The sequence below is a fragment of the Passer domesticus genome, chromosome 10, assembly GCF_036417665.1.
Source record: "Passer domesticus isolate bPasDom1 chromosome 10, bPasDom1.hap1, whole genome shotgun sequence".
Taxonomy (NCBI): Eukaryota; Metazoa; Chordata; class Aves; order Passeriformes; family Passeridae; genus Passer; species Passer domesticus.
In genome coordinates, this window is record NC_087483.1 from 26,440,533 (window position 1) to 26,461,115 (window position 20,583).

At 34.2% G+C, this 20,583-nt stretch overlaps 1 protein-coding gene across 6 annotated transcripts in view; it reads left to right on the plus strand.

Moving 5' to 3' along the window:
• The window catches only part of KCNH7 (potassium voltage-gated channel subfamily H member 7), a 204,764-nt gene that overhangs the window by 113,423 nt on the left and 70,758 nt on the right, over positions 1-20,583 (plus strand). For 4 of the 6 annotated variants that reach the window (XM_064434691.1, XM_064434697.1, XM_064434693.1 and 1 more), the window contains exons 3-4: positions 9,615-9,770; positions 17,764-17,796. In XM_064434691.1, coding sequence (XP_064290761.1) covers positions 9,615-9,770; positions 17,764-17,796 — 189 coding nt within the window. The remainder of the gene's footprint in view (positions 1-9,614; positions 9,771-17,763; positions 17,797-20,583) is intronic. The other 2 variants (XM_064434694.1, XM_064434696.1) reach the window with 1 other exon arrangement.

Genomic DNA, 20,583 nt, shown 5'->3' on the forward strand with positions numbered 1-20,583 from the left:
TATTTAAATTTGAAATTTTCACGAAAAGTATTTAAACAGACATTGGGATTCTGCAATTCTTTAATTTTCTGTTGAAAAACGTGAGAGAAAATGTGTCCTACCAATGTTTTCACCTTGAACTATACCTTTGGTATTTGTTTGGTGCAATGTTTCAAATAAGCTTACTGAAAATGTAAATTTAAAAAAAATCAAAGCATTTCCATTATTAAAACCAGTTGTTTTCAAACCTATTCCATTTGCACATAATTCTGCTGAATTAATGCAATTCCTACTATGACCTTCCCAAAATAAAATTCTCTGTCTTGTCAAAGACTGAAAAATTATTGAAAATTGCTTAAACTAATACAAATGCCTCTTGGTATCACTAAAAACATAGTGCTGCATCATTATATTTGAGCCAAGTTATTATGTTTTTATTTTAGAGATGAATCTGATCTTTAATCACTGACTCTTCTCAGGTGGTTCTGACCAAAGTCCAATGATGTTGGACTTCGGTAATTTTTTTATTCCTATCCCACATTGGGATGATTTATGTTTTAAGATATTACATTCTGAGTTCTGTTTTGTTAATAGACAGAAAACTAGTCAACTCTATATCCACATTGTAGTATCTAAAAAAAAATCTTTGATTAAAATTACCTCAGTTCAAGTGATTCGCACAGTTGAGCAAACAGGACTTACTATTCACTGTTAATGCTGAAAATTACTTCTCAATATATTGCAAGTAAAATGCACATTTAAAATATTTTCTCTCACAGGAATCATGTGCAATGTAGAAAAAAAAACCACTTTTTAATATTGTCCTTTAAAAAGAATCAATAATTAATTTTGAAAATTTCTCAGTGAAATATTTCAGTTTCTTTCTTTCTAAAATAACACTGTTTGCAATGTTTCCCTGTTAAAATCTTCAGTTGTGAAATTCATCAATTGTAGTACATCTCGCATTCACTATAACTATACTGCAAGTGTCTGCAAAAGAAGCATTTCTACTAAGCAAATAGGACAAGAAGCATTGGATTCACTTCTTTCATATAGCCTGCAACATTTACAACGCAAAAGAATGAAAAATCTTCCTCAGTTATTTCGACAATTGATTTGCAAAGGATTTACAGGCTTAGTAATTAAGTTGTTTTTATAGATGTACCCCTTTGTGCAATCTGCCCTGACCTTCTATGTCTGATTTCGTAGCATCAGGTAATAAATACAGTGTGCAATGCACTTAGAAACCTTACATAGGTGCAAGGATCTGGGCCCAAAATGTTCAGCTCTATATGCAGAGACAGAAATATCCCCATTAACAAGTCAGAGACATTGCTTTTCAGAAGTAACACTATTTGCTACATTCTTCTGGAATCAAAACACAACACGTAAGAGATTTTAGACTAAGTTTAGGGCCTGAATGATTCCAAGTAACACTCATGTTTTTGCATACCATCTTTCCAAACTTCCAGTAATGAGAACTCATCCAGAAAACTATTTCAGACCAGCTTTCCCCCCACTATGTATGTACAAAGAGTGTACCTCTGAGAAAGATCAGCTTGAGTGTTCAAGACTGACTGTCAGAACCAAGCCTCCTGACTTCAGTCTGTGCTCTTGACAAAACCCCTCTGACAAAACTAAAATGTAGTTTTCAGGCGAGCAGACTCAGAAAGAAGAAAGCCTACCTTGCACTCTCTGACCCTGTGATTTCAATACAATTATTCTACAGGCAGCCTGGAACCTAAACAAATCTTTACCCTCCATGTACAGTTTTCAACATTTTTCACTCTATGCTTTTCTACTTGGTCTTTTCTTTATGAATATGTCACTGCTTATGTATTTTTCACTTAATTTCTTTGCCAAATATTTAACTGCTCTGTATCTTCTGTACATGCTTATAGATGCTTAAACAACAAAGCAAGAAATTTTTCTCCCATACAAAATGTTTTTTCCACATTCAATTAATCACCATAGCTTATTAGTGTAGGTGTAGATATTATAATTAGGATGTTAGCAATAATTTTAGCAACCCAGTAGCCTAAGAAATGCTGGAATGAGATTTGAACAGTATTTATCTGTCAATTCAATTATATTACAAATGGGATTAAAAGGAGAGCAAATGAGATATTCATATTTGCCAGTCCAGTAATGAACCTGTCCACAGTTTCCAGAGGGCAATTTTTTTCTTAGTTTGTTACTTTAAAAATTCTTCCCTCACCTTTAAACAGTGTAAGTTAATACCTTACAAAATCTAAATGGTCCTATAAATCAAATCTTAGTATCAGCAACAATTCCAGTGACAGAATGAATATTTGCTAAGGAGGATGGAGTAAAATGCCAAAGGAAGTAGGTCTCATTTAATCACTGTAAGGTCCCTATAAATGTCAGCCAAATACATTCTTCTTGTCTCTACCTATCCCCCTTAAACACAGCTATTCAATTGAAAGGGTTATAATACATTTCAATCTAACATCTATTTTCAATTGCTCTCTGCATTGAGTCTTTCAGAATAGACAATCACACAGATATAGGAAGCATGTGGATTTCCCATCCTTGCCACTCATGGTGGCTCATTTTCAGTCAGACAGAATTGGAAAATGGTGACATACAGCTCAGAAGATATAGGTAAAAGCTAAAGAGAGTAGTATAACCCATTGCCCAAAGTTCTATATGGAAATTTATGAGACACAGTTTAATAGTGTGAGGCTGTTATCTACTACTTATTCAATTGTGAAAATGGGATCAAGAGTTTCTTTGAGTTATTCTTAATTTCTTCATTCATTTTTAATGTTGGTTTGATTAAAATCCTTTTCATCTCTTTAGTTTTAACACCTTTAGAAGAAAGTAAAATTATACCAGTACCACCAATTATCAGTATATATATATATACACACACACATCTAATATATATAATACATATACCAGTAATATAAATATATATACCAGTACCACCATTATACCAGTACTACCAACTGAAGGGCAGCAACAGGCAACAATTGCAATTCAAACTGCAATACTCAGAACAGATGCTTTTTGTAGCTACCAATATAATCATCTTTAGTCTTAGCATCAAGTTTTCTCTTATTCCTTATGTGTGCAGCCGCATTACAAATGCAGGGCAGGAAAGAAAGGAACATCCAAAGGTAATTCTTTGCTATAAGCTAAAGTTGTGACTAAATTTAAATGGGGTATTTACAAATCAGATGTCTCCAAAGGTCTGAATAAATTACATCAATTGCAAAGATGCAAAAAGCTGCAGGTACAAACAGGCAGAAGCATTTGTCCAATTTTTTCTCATGGGGTTGTAACTGAATTGAGCAAGTAATTATGTGGTATCTGTCTCCAGAGACATGGTTCTACATCAAAAAGTGCTGGGTAATATTCTCAGGGCCGATTCAGTCCTTCTTCCACTCATTTGTATTGTATAAACAAGAAAACTAAGTTGTGAAAATCTGTTAATAAATCTTAGTTTTAGTTAACAGAAAAATAGGTTTGCAAAGGTATCTGCTGCTAAGGGAAACCTTTAGCACAAACCATGTGAAACTATGCATGGCTCTTTTCAACACAGCATTACAGGAATAGACTTAGTATGATTTCAGAAAGAGTGTAAAACTTTGCATTGCTTAAAACAATATTCATTATGACATACTGCATTGTTCCTGGCTTATGCTTGAATAGAAACAGAAAGAATTGGGTTTTCAGTCCTTGATTGGGGATGTTGAGTCCCCACATCACAATACACATCATGCCTCATTATTTGACAAATTTGCTTTGCTTGATTATTCAATACACATCCCCAGTGCAATTGTCCCTAAATGCCAACTAAACATCACCTAACACAGTGTTTGCTTAGAGTGGACTTCAAAGTGGGGGTAAATAGGCTTCTGAATTTTAAGCATAAAAGAAAGGACTTTCTTCACAGTTAAGTCACAAAAAATCACACAAAGCAGAGCAAATATTCCCTGGGCACAGGCTTTTTTTTTCAATTTCTTTTTCTTTGTCTGTAACCTTTCAAGAATACAAAATACTTTGCTATACTGGTCTCATCAATAAATTACAACCAGTAGATTTCAGGTGTCATTCTTCTGCACCATTGACAGTATTTGTTTTCTAAAACAAGTTTTTTTAAATTTTGTTACTAGAACCTTGACAACATATCGGAAAAACAAAGGTTTTGGCTTACTGCCATTCCTTTTTTTAAAGTTCGGCTGAAAGTAGCTATGGAACAAGAGGGAATTAAGCCAGAATTACATCTCACACAAAGGTGTATAAAATATGAATATTCTCCCAATTCTTAGGGCATTTCAGGAATGTGAAAGTCTTAGCAGCTCTTTGCAAGCAACAGCTTTATTTCACAAGATATTGTGTCCCACTTCCCACCTTGCCTTCCAAGTAATTCCTCTACCCACAATTCCTGTGACTCTTCCTCGTTCCATATTAAAAGCATGTCTATGTCCTTTATCTGCCAACATTTAGTGATAAAATGGTTTATAAACAGCAGTTTAGGCCAGAGAACAAGACTTTCATTAACTGCATTTCACATGGTCCTAAGGGGCTTGTTACTACTTGTATGCTGAGCAGGGTGGATAAAGCTCCCCGTCTCAGCCTTCCTGAATGTCTGTACAAAGCAGGACAGTATCTCCTTTTCCAAGACTAGGACATAAATTTAATTTCATTAAGTTCCCTTTATGTTATGCCTGGAAAAATATTACACCTTTCCAAGACCATTCCCAAGCTGAAAGAAGTAGAAAGTGATGGGGTTTTTGGCCATTAGGAAGGAAGAGGATATTGAGTTTGTGAAGTTTAGCAGTCAGTAGAAAGCCATGCTTTGGCTCCTCATCCCAAAGATGAAGATTACATGATGAACAGGCAAAGACAGAAATGGTTTTCCGATCTTCCACATTAATTCTCTGTCAGATTAGCTCTTTTCTTTCCCCAGAGTTCTTATTAACATTGGGCAATCCCCATAAGCCATGCTATGATGAAAGGAAAAATAACGCTATAAACTGGACATAGGATAACAAAATAAGTTTGGTTATGTTTTGGAATGCATAGCATTCTTTGCATTTACAGAAATCAACTCTTGATTAAAAGAGCAATATTAAGTTTCTATGTATTATAATAGCAATCACACTCTAATAATTTCACAGTAACTAGTCAAAAAAGAATCTATGAAAACAGCATTTCACTTAATTACTAACAAAATGGGATCTATGTGGACTTTTCTGTGCCCCATGTCAGTAAAATTGTGACAGAATTAAGACAAAGCTTAATACACAATTGAATATTAAATATATTTAATTGCATTTCTACTATAATTGGTAGTTTTAAGCTTATGCCTCTGAGAGAAGGCATTTTGAGCATTTGTTTTGATGACAAAGTGAGAATTCTATTAAGGGAACTGGAGGGTATTTATTTCCAAAATAAAAATAGTGATTATTTTATAAAAGTCTAAAGAATATCCAGGATCTTTCTCTTGTCCCTGTATTACCATAAAATTGTGGTACTGCAGACATGTTTCATTCAGGACTGTCTGGCAAACAGCAAACAGAACAGTCAAGATCTGGAAATGCAGAGTGTCTCTGCCTCTATTTTTTTACTGTCTTTGGTCTTGTTCTAGTAGGCGAGCTGTTGTTGGCTCTTTCTTTGTTATGTTTTGATTTATTCTTTGTTATCTTCAATTTCAAATGAGCAGAAGTGGCTATGGATTGTAGAGATGCCTGCACTGAACTACTTGTAAGCCACAGAAGTAAAAAATTGTCACAATCCTGGGAAACTTGAGTATGAGGTCACTCTGCCCAGAAATTTCTACATGCGTGCAGAGGACATGTTCAATATTTTTCTTTCTATAGCCATAGTCAGTTGTCTACAGCAGCTCTAGTAACAAAAAATATCTGAGAAGTCATAAATTCTTTGGCACAGGCAGCCAAGATTGGTTCCAAAATATATTGAAACCAGTCTCCACCTTCTAAAGGCTGTCCTCAAATTTGTACTGAGTGCAGGAGTCTGAGTTTTTAAATGGGACAATACAGATAGCAACTGTAAAACCTATTCAGGGCAAGAGGGTTCCAGAGCCATCCTGAAGAATCATGATGAATTTTGAAAGGCTCTTGTTGTGTGAACCATGGCAATTCTGCAGAATTAACACAATCACCTAAATGCCTCATTTTTCAGGGATCCTTTGAGCTTGGCATATAAAATGGCATGTGAAGATTTTGTTCCCAGGAAGGCTGAATCAAATTAGTTGTTTGGGATTTGTAATTTTTTAAAGCTTAATTGTCAGAGTTTGTCATATGAAAATTTTGAGTGTCTTCACCATTGTACTAGATGCATTGTCCTCTCCAAATTGCTGATAACTGGAACTACCAAAATTCTAATAAATCAGTACAGTTTTATCTAGAAGATGCAGTATGATAAAAATCTGCCCAAAAATCTTCCATACAAAATCACTGGAAAGGTAAATAATGTTTAGGAATCAGATTAATTGGCTTGATGTTCCTGCCTTGTACTGATCTTTTGAAGCAAATCAGATTTAAACACTATGCAGACAGATAGATAAATGGGTTTTCCTTCATCAGAATTGCTCAAATGGTGCAATAGATCCTTATACAACCCTTCTATACCCTAAGTTGTTATTTCTAAATATTTATTGTCACTTGTGTATGTATTTTTACAGTTATTTGCTTGACACAAGTCTGTGTTGTCTTGTGAAATAATACTATTGAATACATAACCATGTACATCACATCCACACAGGAAGTAGGGGACTGAAATCTGTTCTTCCCATATAGATATTTTTCCACTAATTTAACTAGATGAAAGAGTGGGCTTCACAATGTCTTAAATAAAAGAAAACAAGTCCCTATAACCATGGAATTCAAGCCAATAAGAAAATGTCCAACTTGTCCTCTATCATCTCCAGTGATGATAACAAGAGAGCAAACCAGGTATATTTCATGATTACTCCTCAGTATTAATTATGAGAAAATTCAGATACATTACTGGATATTGAATTTATTAATTATAAAGGTATTATTTTCTTAGTTGTTCTCATTAAATCATCCACCTGACCGGTGCTGTTAGATAAGAAATGCAAATTCCAAAAACTACATTACTATTTTTGTTGCTCATCAGAAGCATATCTTACTTTTGAAATATTAAGCATAGAGACAAAACAGGAAAAACATGCTGAGTGCAATGAAGAGCAGTGGGATGCCAGAGTGCAAATACTGAATAAGATTGTTTGTAAACAAGCTTCTTATTATTATTTCTTTATTGCTATCAACTCTAACAACTCAAAGCTTATCTTTTAAATTTTTCAATGTTATTTGTACCCATCTCTTCTTTTTAAATCACACTAGAGTATTCCTTGCTATTTTGAATTTTGTATTTCTTTATTGTCCCTTCAGTAGAGCTAGATACTGAGATGTGTAAGGCAGATTGCAGTGTCTGTACTAACGAAACACACTAACAATGTCACAAACAGTGACTGTGACTGTCATTGTATTTTCGTTAACTTGCAGCTTTCCACTTCCAGTATTGCAAAAAAAGTAAATATTCCTTTTTCTTTTAAAAAGCCTCGTTTTCTTTGAAAAATTCAGACTAATGAACTACAGTGGGCTTGATTAGTCTATGGTGTATTTCGTCTTCAAAGGAACCATGTTAAATTATACCACACATGAACATTTCCTATTTTTTGTTCCTGAAATATTTCTACATAGAGCTTAAATTTTCAATCATCTGCTCTTTTTGCCATATTCTAAAGCTGTGGACTGTTAAACAACTCCTGCATCTCCCCAGAGATGCAAATCCCTAGCTCCAGTACAAATGAGGTTTGTAAATTCTTGAGGGAGGAATGTTCTACACAAATGGGAAATAGTGTCATTACTTAGCACTGTGGGAAGCATGTCAAAAGCTGAAAAACCCTTGGCCTTCAAAAGCAGGAAACTTGTTAAAGAAGTGTTCTCATCATCCCCCTTTGCAAATACTGACAAACCTCTGATCCACTGCAGTGTTATTCAAAGCCATGCATGCCTCAGCCAAGCCCCAGTTCCAGATATGGGGGGATACCTGCTCAGCCTATAAATCTTCATGTCTAAACCATCCATTGTAATTGCCTTCCAAGCAAATTAATAAATATAATTTTGACTTTTTGAACTCAGTATGTATTTTATTTGTTAGCTAAAAGCACAAAGATTATTCTAAATTCTCTCCAGCCTTTCTGTTTAACCAGTCTATGTTGCAATGGTTGGCCTGCAGCACTTCTATTTTTAGCTCTAATAGAACAGTCTTAAATTGCTTATTTTCTGTTTACTAAAGACATTGAGCTTGTAACCATGGAAACTGTGGCAAGTGCCACAGCTTAACTGTTTTATTAAATGGATGGAAGTTACAGCTGCAAAACTTGAAAGGCCAGCATGTCAATTTTATACATAACTCGAATTGCCAGAAATACCACATTATAACAAGTACTGCATTAAATATTAGAGGCCAGAGTCTGGTCTTGGTTGTAATGATATAAATTGTACTATCTCTCTCCTCAATAGAAACAAACAAAAAAAATACTCTTGTACAATCTAGATCAAGATCTGTTTTTGTCAAACTGCACAGGCTGTCAAGTTTCAGTGATTACTGCATTTGAGTGCCTAAATTGCAGATGATGTACATTAAACCAGTCCCTAGTTAGCATGGAAAGACCCTGTCTCACAGTTGTGTCTGCATGAAGTTTTTAGCACATTATTGTATTGCTTACAGCAATCACATTATTTTTGGAACCACTATGTTCTGTAACATTAATAGAAAGAATTAAATCAAAACTAATGACCTTGTCAACTGAAACTTCTAAAGCCATAGTGGAAGAATTAACACAAATAACTCCTTAAATCTGTAATTAGATTTTTAAACAAGAACATTCTGGGCACCAAAGGTATTGAAAGTTTACACTCTCTATTACTTTTAGTATAGGCAGAGTATGCTCCATACATGTGAAAGTTAGGGTATTTTTAAGTTCATACTTCAAATTGTATATAACACTTAAGTCAAACCCTTCTGAGAAGTATTGAAAATTATTAGCACAGTTTAGAAGATTTTTGTGATGAAGTATGAAACAACTTACAAATAAAATTTTTAACACAAACCTAAACATTTCCCAAAGTCCCCAAAAGACTGAGAGCTAAAATAAGAATAGTGGTATATTTACATCCATAAATAGTTAATGCATGACTCATCCTGTGTAATAGAACCAAATGCTTGAAGAATGTTCAACATTTAGAAGAATCAGGTCCTGCTTTCTTTGCAAGGACTGTGGTTGGAACAGTGTTCACATTTCTACTTTTGGTGTTAAATGTCTCTATATTACAAGTCAATTTATACAGGCCGTTCCAGTGAACAAAAGAAACCAAAAATTAAAATTTACATTTCAAAGACAACTTTTGGTAAAAGTAAGTCTCCAAGTGGTATTTCTTTCTATGAAAACATTACTGTTGAAATTAAAGAACAGTATGTTTAATGCTCAATTATTCAATTCAAATAAATACTCTTCACTGTCTCCTGGTGTAACTAGACCTACTAAAGTGAAAAAAATATGTTTCCATCCATTTATATATTTCTTTCTTTCTTTTTTAATCCATCTGCAGGGTCTACCTTCATTTGCAACACCCACATAATTCCAGTGAAAAATCAAGAGGGAGTAGCAATGATGTTTATTATTAATTTTGAGTATGTAACAGATGAAGAGAATGTGGCATCTCCTGAGAAGTGCAAGCCAATATTGCCGTCTAAGCTTGTAAATCGTAAGTTATGCAATGACTTTTTTTGCTTACCTCTACTTTTATCTGGTAAAGTAATCAACATGGGCAATAAGGTTAGCAAAGGATGAAATCTATTGACTGACACAATAATCTGAAATCATAAGAAGCTAAATGTAGCAAACCCACTGCAAGATGTTAGTAAAATAATCTATCAGATCTTTGGTAGCACCAACAGCCTAGATCTTGTGAATAGTACAAGGACATATAAATTCATGAAAACTAAAATCCTTCACAAAAGGGCATCACCCTTGGCAAAAATCAATTACAAATGGAAAACTTAAAAAAAGCATAGTGATATAGCCCAAATATTTCATTTTAGCCTATTCAAAATTGAGTACTTCTATTTTATAAAAAAAAAAATATTGGGGTAATTTGATTAATAGTTGGCGAAATGTGATTAAATTAGACTAGAAAATATAACAATCAGTTAAAACTTAATTAAATATCTTGATTTTATCAAATTGAAGTATTTAGATTGACTTGAAGGATGGGGGTGGATGGGTGGATGCAAAGGAAATGCTTTTGCTTTCATTCCACTCTGGAGCATAAATGTTGTCAAAATAGAATACTCAACAGAAATGTCTACTTATACAACTGCACTGTGTAGCTTTCTGTCTCTCTATCTGCAGAACATGTGCTCTTCTGCTGACCTTCACTGTGTGCAGCAACAGCACACAATCCTTCTGCTTTACATTGCCACTCACGTAATCTACTCTTACTACAAGATTTCCCAGAGCACATTTCTCAGACTGCATCTGTACACAGAGCATGTACAAGCTCTTAGTCAAGCACAGCATGCTCTAACAGTGAGCATTAACACTTGGAAAATACCTTTTCACAGTGAGATAATCTTTAACATTAGTACAATAAAGGAACATAAGTATTCCAATTGTTAAATCAACACTTCAGCTTTCTCTAGTTGAGAAATAAAGACTGGTACAATTCTCACTGGTAAAATTCACTGGTGAGAGGCAAGGAGAGAACTTTCTTGATGAAAACACTGCACAGTACCTACAACATCCATAGAACCCTACAATGACAGGGTGTATAAGAATGTGGCAAAGGAAATTTCCATTACTGGAAACTTGCAGTCTGCAAATAATTATTGTTCACCAAATATTACATTTTTAAAAAGCCTTTATAAATGGTCCTTACAATACATATTTAATATATTGTGCTTTTATGCTTCCTTTGCTTATTCTGTTTTGCATTGGGTTTGGGTTTTTTTTAATAAAAAATACGGCAGCTTTTGTTGGGATTTTTTAGGATAGCAAGAGAACACTTTTTTCTGCTAATGATACAGTTAAAATCCTATTAAGGGGTATCAGAAAAAAAATTATTATAAGTACATCAGGTAAACTCTACACATATTCTGGTTTTATTTTAGTATACCATGGTTTTGTGAGTTTGAAACATTTTCCTTCCTTCATTTAAAAAGCAATTTTATAACATAGATAAAATTGTTCATCTTGTCCATTCTTAGTGTGGTTTTATGGACAAAATAGAAGGTAAAATACCAACTGGGTAGAAAAAACAGGGCTCCATGTCTTGAAAAAGAACATTTTGTTCTCATATCTGTAACACATCACTGTATACTTTCAAGTGTTATGACTTGCCGCATTTTAAAGTGAAAAGCCACTAAAGAGGAAATCTGCAAAAATACCCCCACTTGTGAAAACATCCTTCTCTTGTTTTATGGTATTTACACCTGGCATACACAAGGGATTTCCTTGCTAAGAGTTCTTGAAAAATTAATAAGTGGACCTCCAAGCTCAGTACATAACTGATCTCTCTCAGAGAGAGATGAAGGTGCAAAAGGAGGCAAGGAAAGGTGACTTGAACCGTATTCCTGCTAGTGGGTACAGCCAGATGCCAGAAACTGGCAGAAACTAGAGCAGGCACACGGCTGCTCCGTCTTCTACCCAGTTGCTTATGGTTTCAGAGCAGACTGTTATGTGGGCTGGATGGGATGGATGGTGATACAAAATATGCTACATAGCCAAAAATTCCTCTTGGCAAGAAAGAGGCCAAGCTATGCAAAACATCCAGAAATAACTGCAAGATATTGTGTACAGTTCAATGGCGGTTTTAAACTAAAACAGAAAAAAGCCTTGAAATACAGAAAAGGCAGAGAGAGACCAGTAAGCTAGAAAAAAAAATCCAAAAAGGGGGATTGCTTACCAGTGCAAACATATTTTTAATGTCATGTTCCCAGCATAAGAAAGGTACACAGCAGATTCTCCAGGAGATAGTTCATCATCATACCCTATTTAGAACAGATAAACCACTGGATCACACAAAAAATGGACAGTATTAGGTACTGGTTCAGGGGGGAAAAAAAGCAACAAAATCCCTTCGAATTCAGCAACCAATTTAGGGAATAAAAATAGTGAGGGAACCAGACACATAACAAGTGCAATACATCTCTGACAAACAACCAGGAAAAGCAACAACTAATGACAAAAGACAAAAGATTTCAGATTACATTAACATCTACTACCCACAAGCACACAGATCATGAGAGATTTCTTTCCAGAGCTCCTTAGATTGACTTTTCTCATATTAGAATGCCTTTTCAACATGAGAGAAAGGAATAAAAATAAAAAGACTGAGTCAAGTTGCAGGAGAGAAGTAAAAATTATTAGGAAGCAAATAGATTGCAGCTACTTTCCTGTCCCTAGAAAAGAAGATAACTTTTCATATTCTCATCCTTCCCCTAATGGATTTATCAAGATTTGATCAAATTTATCAAGTGTAACTTTGAAAAGCCTTTCCTTTTTTCTAAAAGCATCTATTCTGCAAGCTGAAGCCAACAGTTTTGAACACTACCACTTACTGTAGGGTTCCTCATGACAGCAATTGCCACTGAGGTGAGCTCACTTGATTACAGCACAGTGCTAATAACATCAAGGATGAGGATGGTTGTTGATCCCCATATGGTCATTCACTTAAGAGTTATACTCAGTGATCCTTCCAATTCAGAATATTCTGTGATTCTGTAAAATCTAATATAACATAATAGAAGCATTTCATGCTGTGAAGAAAAGAGGGATTTCAATCTGTTAAATGGCTGAGCACCCTCTGAACAAATTAAGCCCTATGTAAGACAAGTAGCATTTTTTAGGTTTAGCTCAGTGACTGCATTTAGCTCTGGAAAGACAAAAAATTAAAAATGTATCAGCTGAAGGCTGATGGATGTTTCCAACAGTGTTTGTAAGCTAGTACAAGGATCCTGTCTTTTGTTATGTGCCAGGATGATGGCTAACACATTTAGGTTCTGATTCAGCACTGGGCTTGGCAGATGATGATAATGATAGATTATTAAAAAGAAAAAGTATTATTTCAGGAGTTTGAGGAGCACATTTGAGTATAAATAGAATTCTTTCTAGTGTGGTGATCAAGAGTTCCTATCTTATATGCAGCAAATGTCTGAATAGGCAGGGATGTGGAAAGTGAAGATAGTGGCTTCACAATAGCAGCGCAAAAGTTCTTTCAGCTGATCCTTTTCTTCCCCTAATTTTTTCTGGCAAGAATTTATCACCAGTTCTTACTGGCAGCTGGAACAGTTTTTGTATAACCAAATAGTGAAATTTTAGAATTAACTCTGTAACCCTGTAAATAAATCACAGCCAACTGATTTTTCACTCTTTTCTGTTTTGTTGCTTTTGTATTTTGCAGCAATTCTATTTTCCAACGTATGGCAGTTCCCTAGTAAAACTAAGGAAGTCTTTGTTCATATATAACTCTTCTCTTTTTTGAGGAAAAAAGGGTATAGCCTGAAACTTTTGCCATATCTTTTCTTTTAAACTTCTAATCAAACTTAATTTAATACTACCCCTGTTGCATCTTTGTATTCAGAGACATACAGAAATTTCCACTGTACGTACTTATCCCACAACTGGGTAACATCCTCTTCTCCAGGAAGAATATATTTGTACAATGTACACTTAAAAAGAGACTTAGAGAAACTGATTTCTGCTAGAGATGCCCATTTATCATTCCATTTTTCTAAGCTTTCTCTCATTTCCATATATGAGAATTCTGCTCATTCTTACTTCAATTATTTTCTAGTAAGTTTGCTTGTCTTTTGTGTTGCCTTTTCTTAAATCATGTAAACATTTTAGAATGCCAGAAATTAACATTTATACCCAAAGATAAAACCACTTAATAATTTTACCCTCATCTTACCTGTGAAACATTTGAAAACATAAATACCTGCTTTGTAAATGAAGGAATATTTGTGTAGTGCATTGAAGTGTTAAGACTGATAGTTTTGAGCTACATAAGCCCTAAAAATGGCTTTTACTCATCTCTAACATTTCGTCTGGACTGTTCTCTCTTACACCTTCTAAGACACTAATAGTTGCTTGATTGTCACTATAATGATAAAAAAATATTCCCAAAAATGTAGTTCATAAATTTTCATGAATCTAACTATTTGCAAAGCTGTATAAAATTTTGAACTCCAACTGAAATAATGCATAAATAATGTATATTTAGCAAGATACTCATGGTAAAAGAGAACTCCTTCCTGTTAGACTCACTATAAAAAAGAACACAGAGCTTTGAGTAGATTTTTTACAACTAACTAAATTAAGAAGAGATGTGATTTTATACCATTTTAGCAAAAAACTTCTTTGAACACTTGTAAATTATAATTTAAATTTATCTACTAGTAACAGTTGTTAACAAAAATAACATATGAATTCCCATCCAGTGTGTTGTACAAACTCCATTAAAATCCTTATTATAAAGTGTCAAGCTATAACTTATAACATATAACATATAACATATAACATATAACATATAACATATAACATATAACATATAACATATAACATATATATGTTATATGCTATATGCTATAACATATTCATATAAATATGTCTTTTATATGAATGATTGAGGAAAGGGATCCTTAGTGTCCAATTTTATTCCCAAATCTCTCAAACATTCCACTGTGGCGTGTTCGTCCATTCCGTTATTTTATGAGGCATTTTTACAGCAATTTACAGAAGAAGTGGCATAAATTACTCTTTGCTCACGGCACCTGATTCTATTCCTCAAAGCTGTGAAATTCTTCTTGTCAGTAAAACTAATGACTACAAGATACAAGATCAACCATGACATGGACTGAACTCAGAAAATCAACAGCCAATTAAAACTGAAGAAACCCATAGTCTGAGGATCCTGAATTCAATATGAAGAATGTGGCTACAATTTTCTATTGAAAAGAGACCATTTGTGGATTGCAATGAGAAAAAACCTTTCAGAAATTAATTCTCAGTTTTCTTCATTTTCTGCTCCACCTAGAGCATTCTACCTTTTTACTGACCTATAATGCTTTTTCTAACATTTAATCCAAGCCTGTCTAGATCACAACTTCTATTAATTAACTTCTATTAATCAATAGGCTAAAATGGCTAGTCAGATGAGGTAACTTTATCACAAGTTTTATTATTTTAATTTCAAAACAGTTTGACTAGCTAGAAGTACTAATCTGTAAGCTGAATTTTGGTTCCCAAACACAGTGTTTATTTATCTCATGGGAGAAAACAAAAAAAGTTATTTGATTAAACATATAATTGCATTCTGCTAAAGAGGGATATTTCAGGATTATCATTTCATCATTTCAAAATCTATAAGCCTAATATAGACACTCTAGAATAATTTCTTGGATTTCTTTCTGTGAAGGAAATGAGAGGATCTCTTATGCATCTAATAAATGGAAAGTAATGTTTTTTGGATAAGGTTCAAATAAAATGATATAATATTCTTAAAACAGCCAAAACTATAAAAAGAAAACCTTTGAATCAACTTCAAGGTGCTTACTCTTCAGCAAGTTTTCCTCTTTTCTGGCCCTAGCCATGGAGTTACATCTGAGAAGCAGAGAACGTTTCACACACTGATGCTGTAAACAAGAACAACTACAATTTAAATTTGCCTTCCAGTCAAAGAGCTAGCTTAAAAACACAGTATTTGCTTTCCTCTGCGCAAAGCACTTTGCTATATAAGTATAGCAGTTTAGTGAAAGGCAAGCCTACATTTTTAGTCCTAGAAATATTAGGACTGCAATGTTGTCATGAAATACTGTGTTACTGATTGATGCATGCAATTTTGCCTCATAGAATAAGTAAGAGTAAGCCCCTGACTTTGCTCAAAATGTAATGAGAAATTTGTCCAGGATCTTATTTTTAGCTGCACCACTGGAAACAAGTTCATCTTCAGTGAGGGCTAGTCAAGAAAAATTGTGTTCAGGAGGACAAAGATTTCTATCTAGCCAACCAGCAGCATAGTTCTAAAAACCCCAGTGTGAATTATTTGTATTTGTCTCCAAGGTAAATTACAGTAAATATTAGGCAAACTGAAACAGAGTTGAACTCTTAGCAAAGGAATCTGGCCAAACACCAATCACCAGTAAAAGACAGAAGAACCTCTGCTATTACCACCTTCAGTGCTCCACAAACACCTAACTGCCTAAATTAATAGAAAAGCCACAGAGATAAATAATTTTTCTTAGTCTTCTTCTACAGAGAAATATGATTGTAGTAGCTCTACTTCTATTTCCTCATGATGGCTGCTGTTGGGGCTGAGCTCAGAAAGGAAGCCTCCCTGGATTCCATGAACTGTAATTAGCTGTTTAAATTACAGCCTCACCCAGCTACGATCGCAGAGCTATTTTGCTATGTCTTGTACAAACATTCAGTAAAAAAAAGCAATCTCTGCTTAAAGAGATTGAAAATGAAAAAGAGGGAGTGACACAGCTTTCAGTAGCTTTCAGTGGAGGCAACTTATGCGTACCACACAGGTCTTCCAGTGATATATTTTTATTAATTGTTAACAGGTCTACTATCTATCTGTTCCTTTCAGGACATTTAAAACAGGGTGGGGGTTCCATGAGGTAACTTGAAGGCTAAGATAATGATTTTCTGAAGTCATCCCACATTATAATACATACCCTCAGGAAAGTATAAAGGTAGTGAGTTTTACTTCATTCTCTGATGGAAGAAAGAGACACATCTCTATTATTCATAATAAGAATTAGCACAGAGAACTTAACACATCTGTGTGCTTGCCAAATTGAATTATAGATTTTGACCTTGAAGAGGAAAAAAATCTGAACTATCAGGGTATCTCAAGCTTAGACAAAAATTACTCTACTAGAAAGCAGGAAAGATTTCCAATGGATATGAGAAGCTTTTAGATGGATGTTTACAAGAAATATGTTTTTTTTTTAATAGTCTTTGACATGAAAAGGCTCGCTTTAAGATAAGCAAACAAAACAAATTTATAGCTAAAAATGAGGGAGTTTACCTCCACTATGTCCTACTTCTCAAGCATAGAATCCTACCATTATTATTTGATTGTTTTAAGCATCGATGCAAGTTGGGCATATCAAAAACCTGAGAGCAACTGGCAAGGACACATGGTCTGAAGAGCTCTTGCCATGAAGAGATTAAATAAGTGAGGCCTATCAGGAACATAAAACTAAGCTCATATTCTGAACAAGTGTCAGTGAATAAAGTCTATTCTTCTGATTAAAATTATGAATTCTTCAACTTTTCAGTAAGGTTCATCCAAATAAAATTGTCATCATCTAGCAAAAAAAATTATCATTAACTAGAAGATTCATTTCACAAGAAATAACCTGTTAGTCTGTGTACACCTACTTTAGTTTTCTGTCTGGAACCTTAGCCAGCTTTAAAGCTTGGTAATTGGAAACATATATTGATCTAGTAATTATTAAATATTTCTTAATTTAATACTTTTTAAATTTTCCAATTAAAACACCAATGGACTTTCAGAACAATTCTTCTGCTTATTACATATATTGTATTTGAATTTAAGCTACCTGAATTTGCTTCTAAAATGTGTGCAAATTTGATATTCTGCCTTCTTTTCTTAATAGTCTGTTTATTTTTTGAATCTGTTTCAAGCAAAAGCTTTTTGTAAATTTAGTTTAATTGTATTTCAGATGGTAACAACCTTTCAAGTGGCTCTTCTTCAGGTAAATCTATCTTCTAAAATTCTATCTACAAAAGTCCTTTTATTGCTTTGTTCTGGCTATATTATTTCAAGATCTCATTACATTTTATATATTTCTAGAAGAGTGCAAGTCATAATATGGCTCTTGCTCTTACTGTCTGAATATTTATTTCTGCAAAAATATAGATATAACAGATAAACTATTAAATTTAGTATAATTATATGACATATAAAATCCAAATTTAATGATACTTCTCATCTTATTATTACTGAAAGTTGCACTATGCAGAGCATAAAAAAGCTTCAATCAATATATGAGACAAAACACATTGCAGAAATGGAGAGTGGTATATGAATTCAGTCTTAAAACATAGAAAACATCTTCAGGTTTCCTGCCTCAGAGAAAAGCAGGTTTTTTTTCCTATGAAACCTGGCAGCCAGGGTGATGAAGGACTGAGAACTTCTTGAGAGCTTGATTTAATAGATAGAATAAATTCTTTTTCCCAGCTGCTAAAACCCCCCCCCGCCCCCGCCACCATAGTCATACCAAGACAGCTAAATATTGCGCTAGGTAACAAATAATTTAGATAGAATATTTTCTGTGATGCTTGCTATTTTCTTTCATTGCAGTTGTTTTTCTTTTTCTTTCATACTTCTAATCATATTTAAGAAATAAAAATGCAAGAAGTAAAATCTCTTTCTGAGAGGACAAAAGATTCTTTTTTCATACAGCTTTTTTAGAAAAGCACTTCAACTCCTGTAAGTGTAATGAATAAGATAGTAAAATTACATTTCTATCACCAAGTGGAACAAAACATGTAAATCTACCAATTTCTGTTAACATTCAAGGATATCAAGAGCCCGTCTTTTGAGGGAGATCCTGTTTACATTGTTCTGACTAAATTCACTTATCAACCACACACAGCAGAGCCCCACAAGCAGTCAGAGACTTCATTCCCTTCCTTTCATATTCTGACAGAGTCCTTTGTGCAGATATCAAAGTTAAATCTTTCTCTCTTACAAGAGAACACAAAGAAGATCGCTGGTTTCTTATACTGATAGAAGACACATGCAACCTTAAATTTTACAGAAAACTAAAAGAAGTGGCAAAATTAAAGTAGACCACACCAGAGGATAAAAAAAGAAGAGTATCCAGTGTCTGAGAATTATGAGTTCTAGCTTCTAATATTAATAATTGCATATGCCTTACTTTTTTCCTCCTGAAAATAAATTATTTAATGAGCAGTGCAAGAAAATTATCCACTTAAGTATGCTTCAATACGTTTTGGGAAAAATAACTGAAAAAACCATAATTGTCTCTTTCTGTAATTCTTTGTCCCAAGGCCTGCTGTGCCCAGATAGAAAATAAGGCATCATCACATGCCACAGAGTTTGCAAAGAGTAGATTCAAGTATTTGCTGCTATTTTAGACTGTCAGTGTTTAGGGATTCCACTTCTCAAAAGAAATTGTTTCCTTTAGTCTGTTGCATGAGTTGCTAGATGATATTTCCAAGCCTTTGAGCAGCAAGTCAATAACTATCTGTGATGTATTTCTTATAATCTACATCCTGGAATTCTGTGACACTCAATTATGAGAAAATATTTCAGCAAAGGTCTGACTTGTGCTACTGTTGTGAAAGCAATTTTGCTTATTCTTTGGGAAAGGTTTCAGAACAAAGGTGTTATGGAATTAGCTTATGCTCTGGAGGACAGTCTGTCATAATTGACCTATCTTACCTGCCCTTGTCAAGGAAATTTTTTTTATAATGAGTTGGTCATTGTGGATATCTATGTTCTATTCTTTAATCTTATATATTGAAAAAGTAACATATGTTTCATATTATAGCCAGATCAGTCATTCACCATTGTAAAACTATCCAAGACCTGATTTCCTTCAACACCCTACCACAGACAATAGGTGGTTCAGCTCTCAGCCTAGGAAAAGTGGCACATCACACCAGGAAACAGTTCTGACAGTTTCTATACCTCATATAGACAATCTTCTACAAATTCTTTGTACATTTGAGCTCCTTTGATTTTATTGTGGTAAGTCTAAATGTAGAGAATGTTGAGACAGACTAAATCTAGCTGCAAGGTAGGGAGCCTGAGACCAGCTAATATATTTCCTTTTGCTTTCACATTCTGGGGTTTGAATAACTGCTTCAGCATGAAAATAACAATACTATTAGTGGTGCTACAAAAGCTGGCTGAGCAGTTCTTTGAGGGGCCATCACAATTTTTCTGCTGCCATGTCTTAGGATTACCCTTCTGCAGTGCTTGGGATAGTATTGCAGGAATCCCATTGACAGGGGGTAAACAAACTTTGAGAGATAAGACAGCATCTACCATTACCCAGAGACCACTAAAGAAATTGCAGAGAAGGTAAAACTCTATCAGTTGCAGGCACTTCTCTGACTTAGCCACTGTGTCTTGTATGTAAATATACATTTTCATCACTAGAAATTTGGGGAACACCTTCACTGTATCAAGACAACAATCAGGCCAAATTTCCCTTCCTTTTTATGAAATGTTTGCACAGAACTAACACAAGAATCACTAGCCATGCAAGTGTATTGGGTTATGAAAGAAGTCCTTGTTCAGATATTTTTGCTGGAATACCCTGTTTTGTATTGATGAGACAGAAAATTTGCAATTATGATTGTAGCTGTTGATAAGGTCTTTCGGGAACTAATTTTCACTATTCCTTTTTTTTTTCCTGACACAAAATTCCATATGGTTGTATTCAGTGTCTAAGAATAGCAATTTTCTAATAACATTAGCACTTCTTATTGCATTATATATGGAAAAA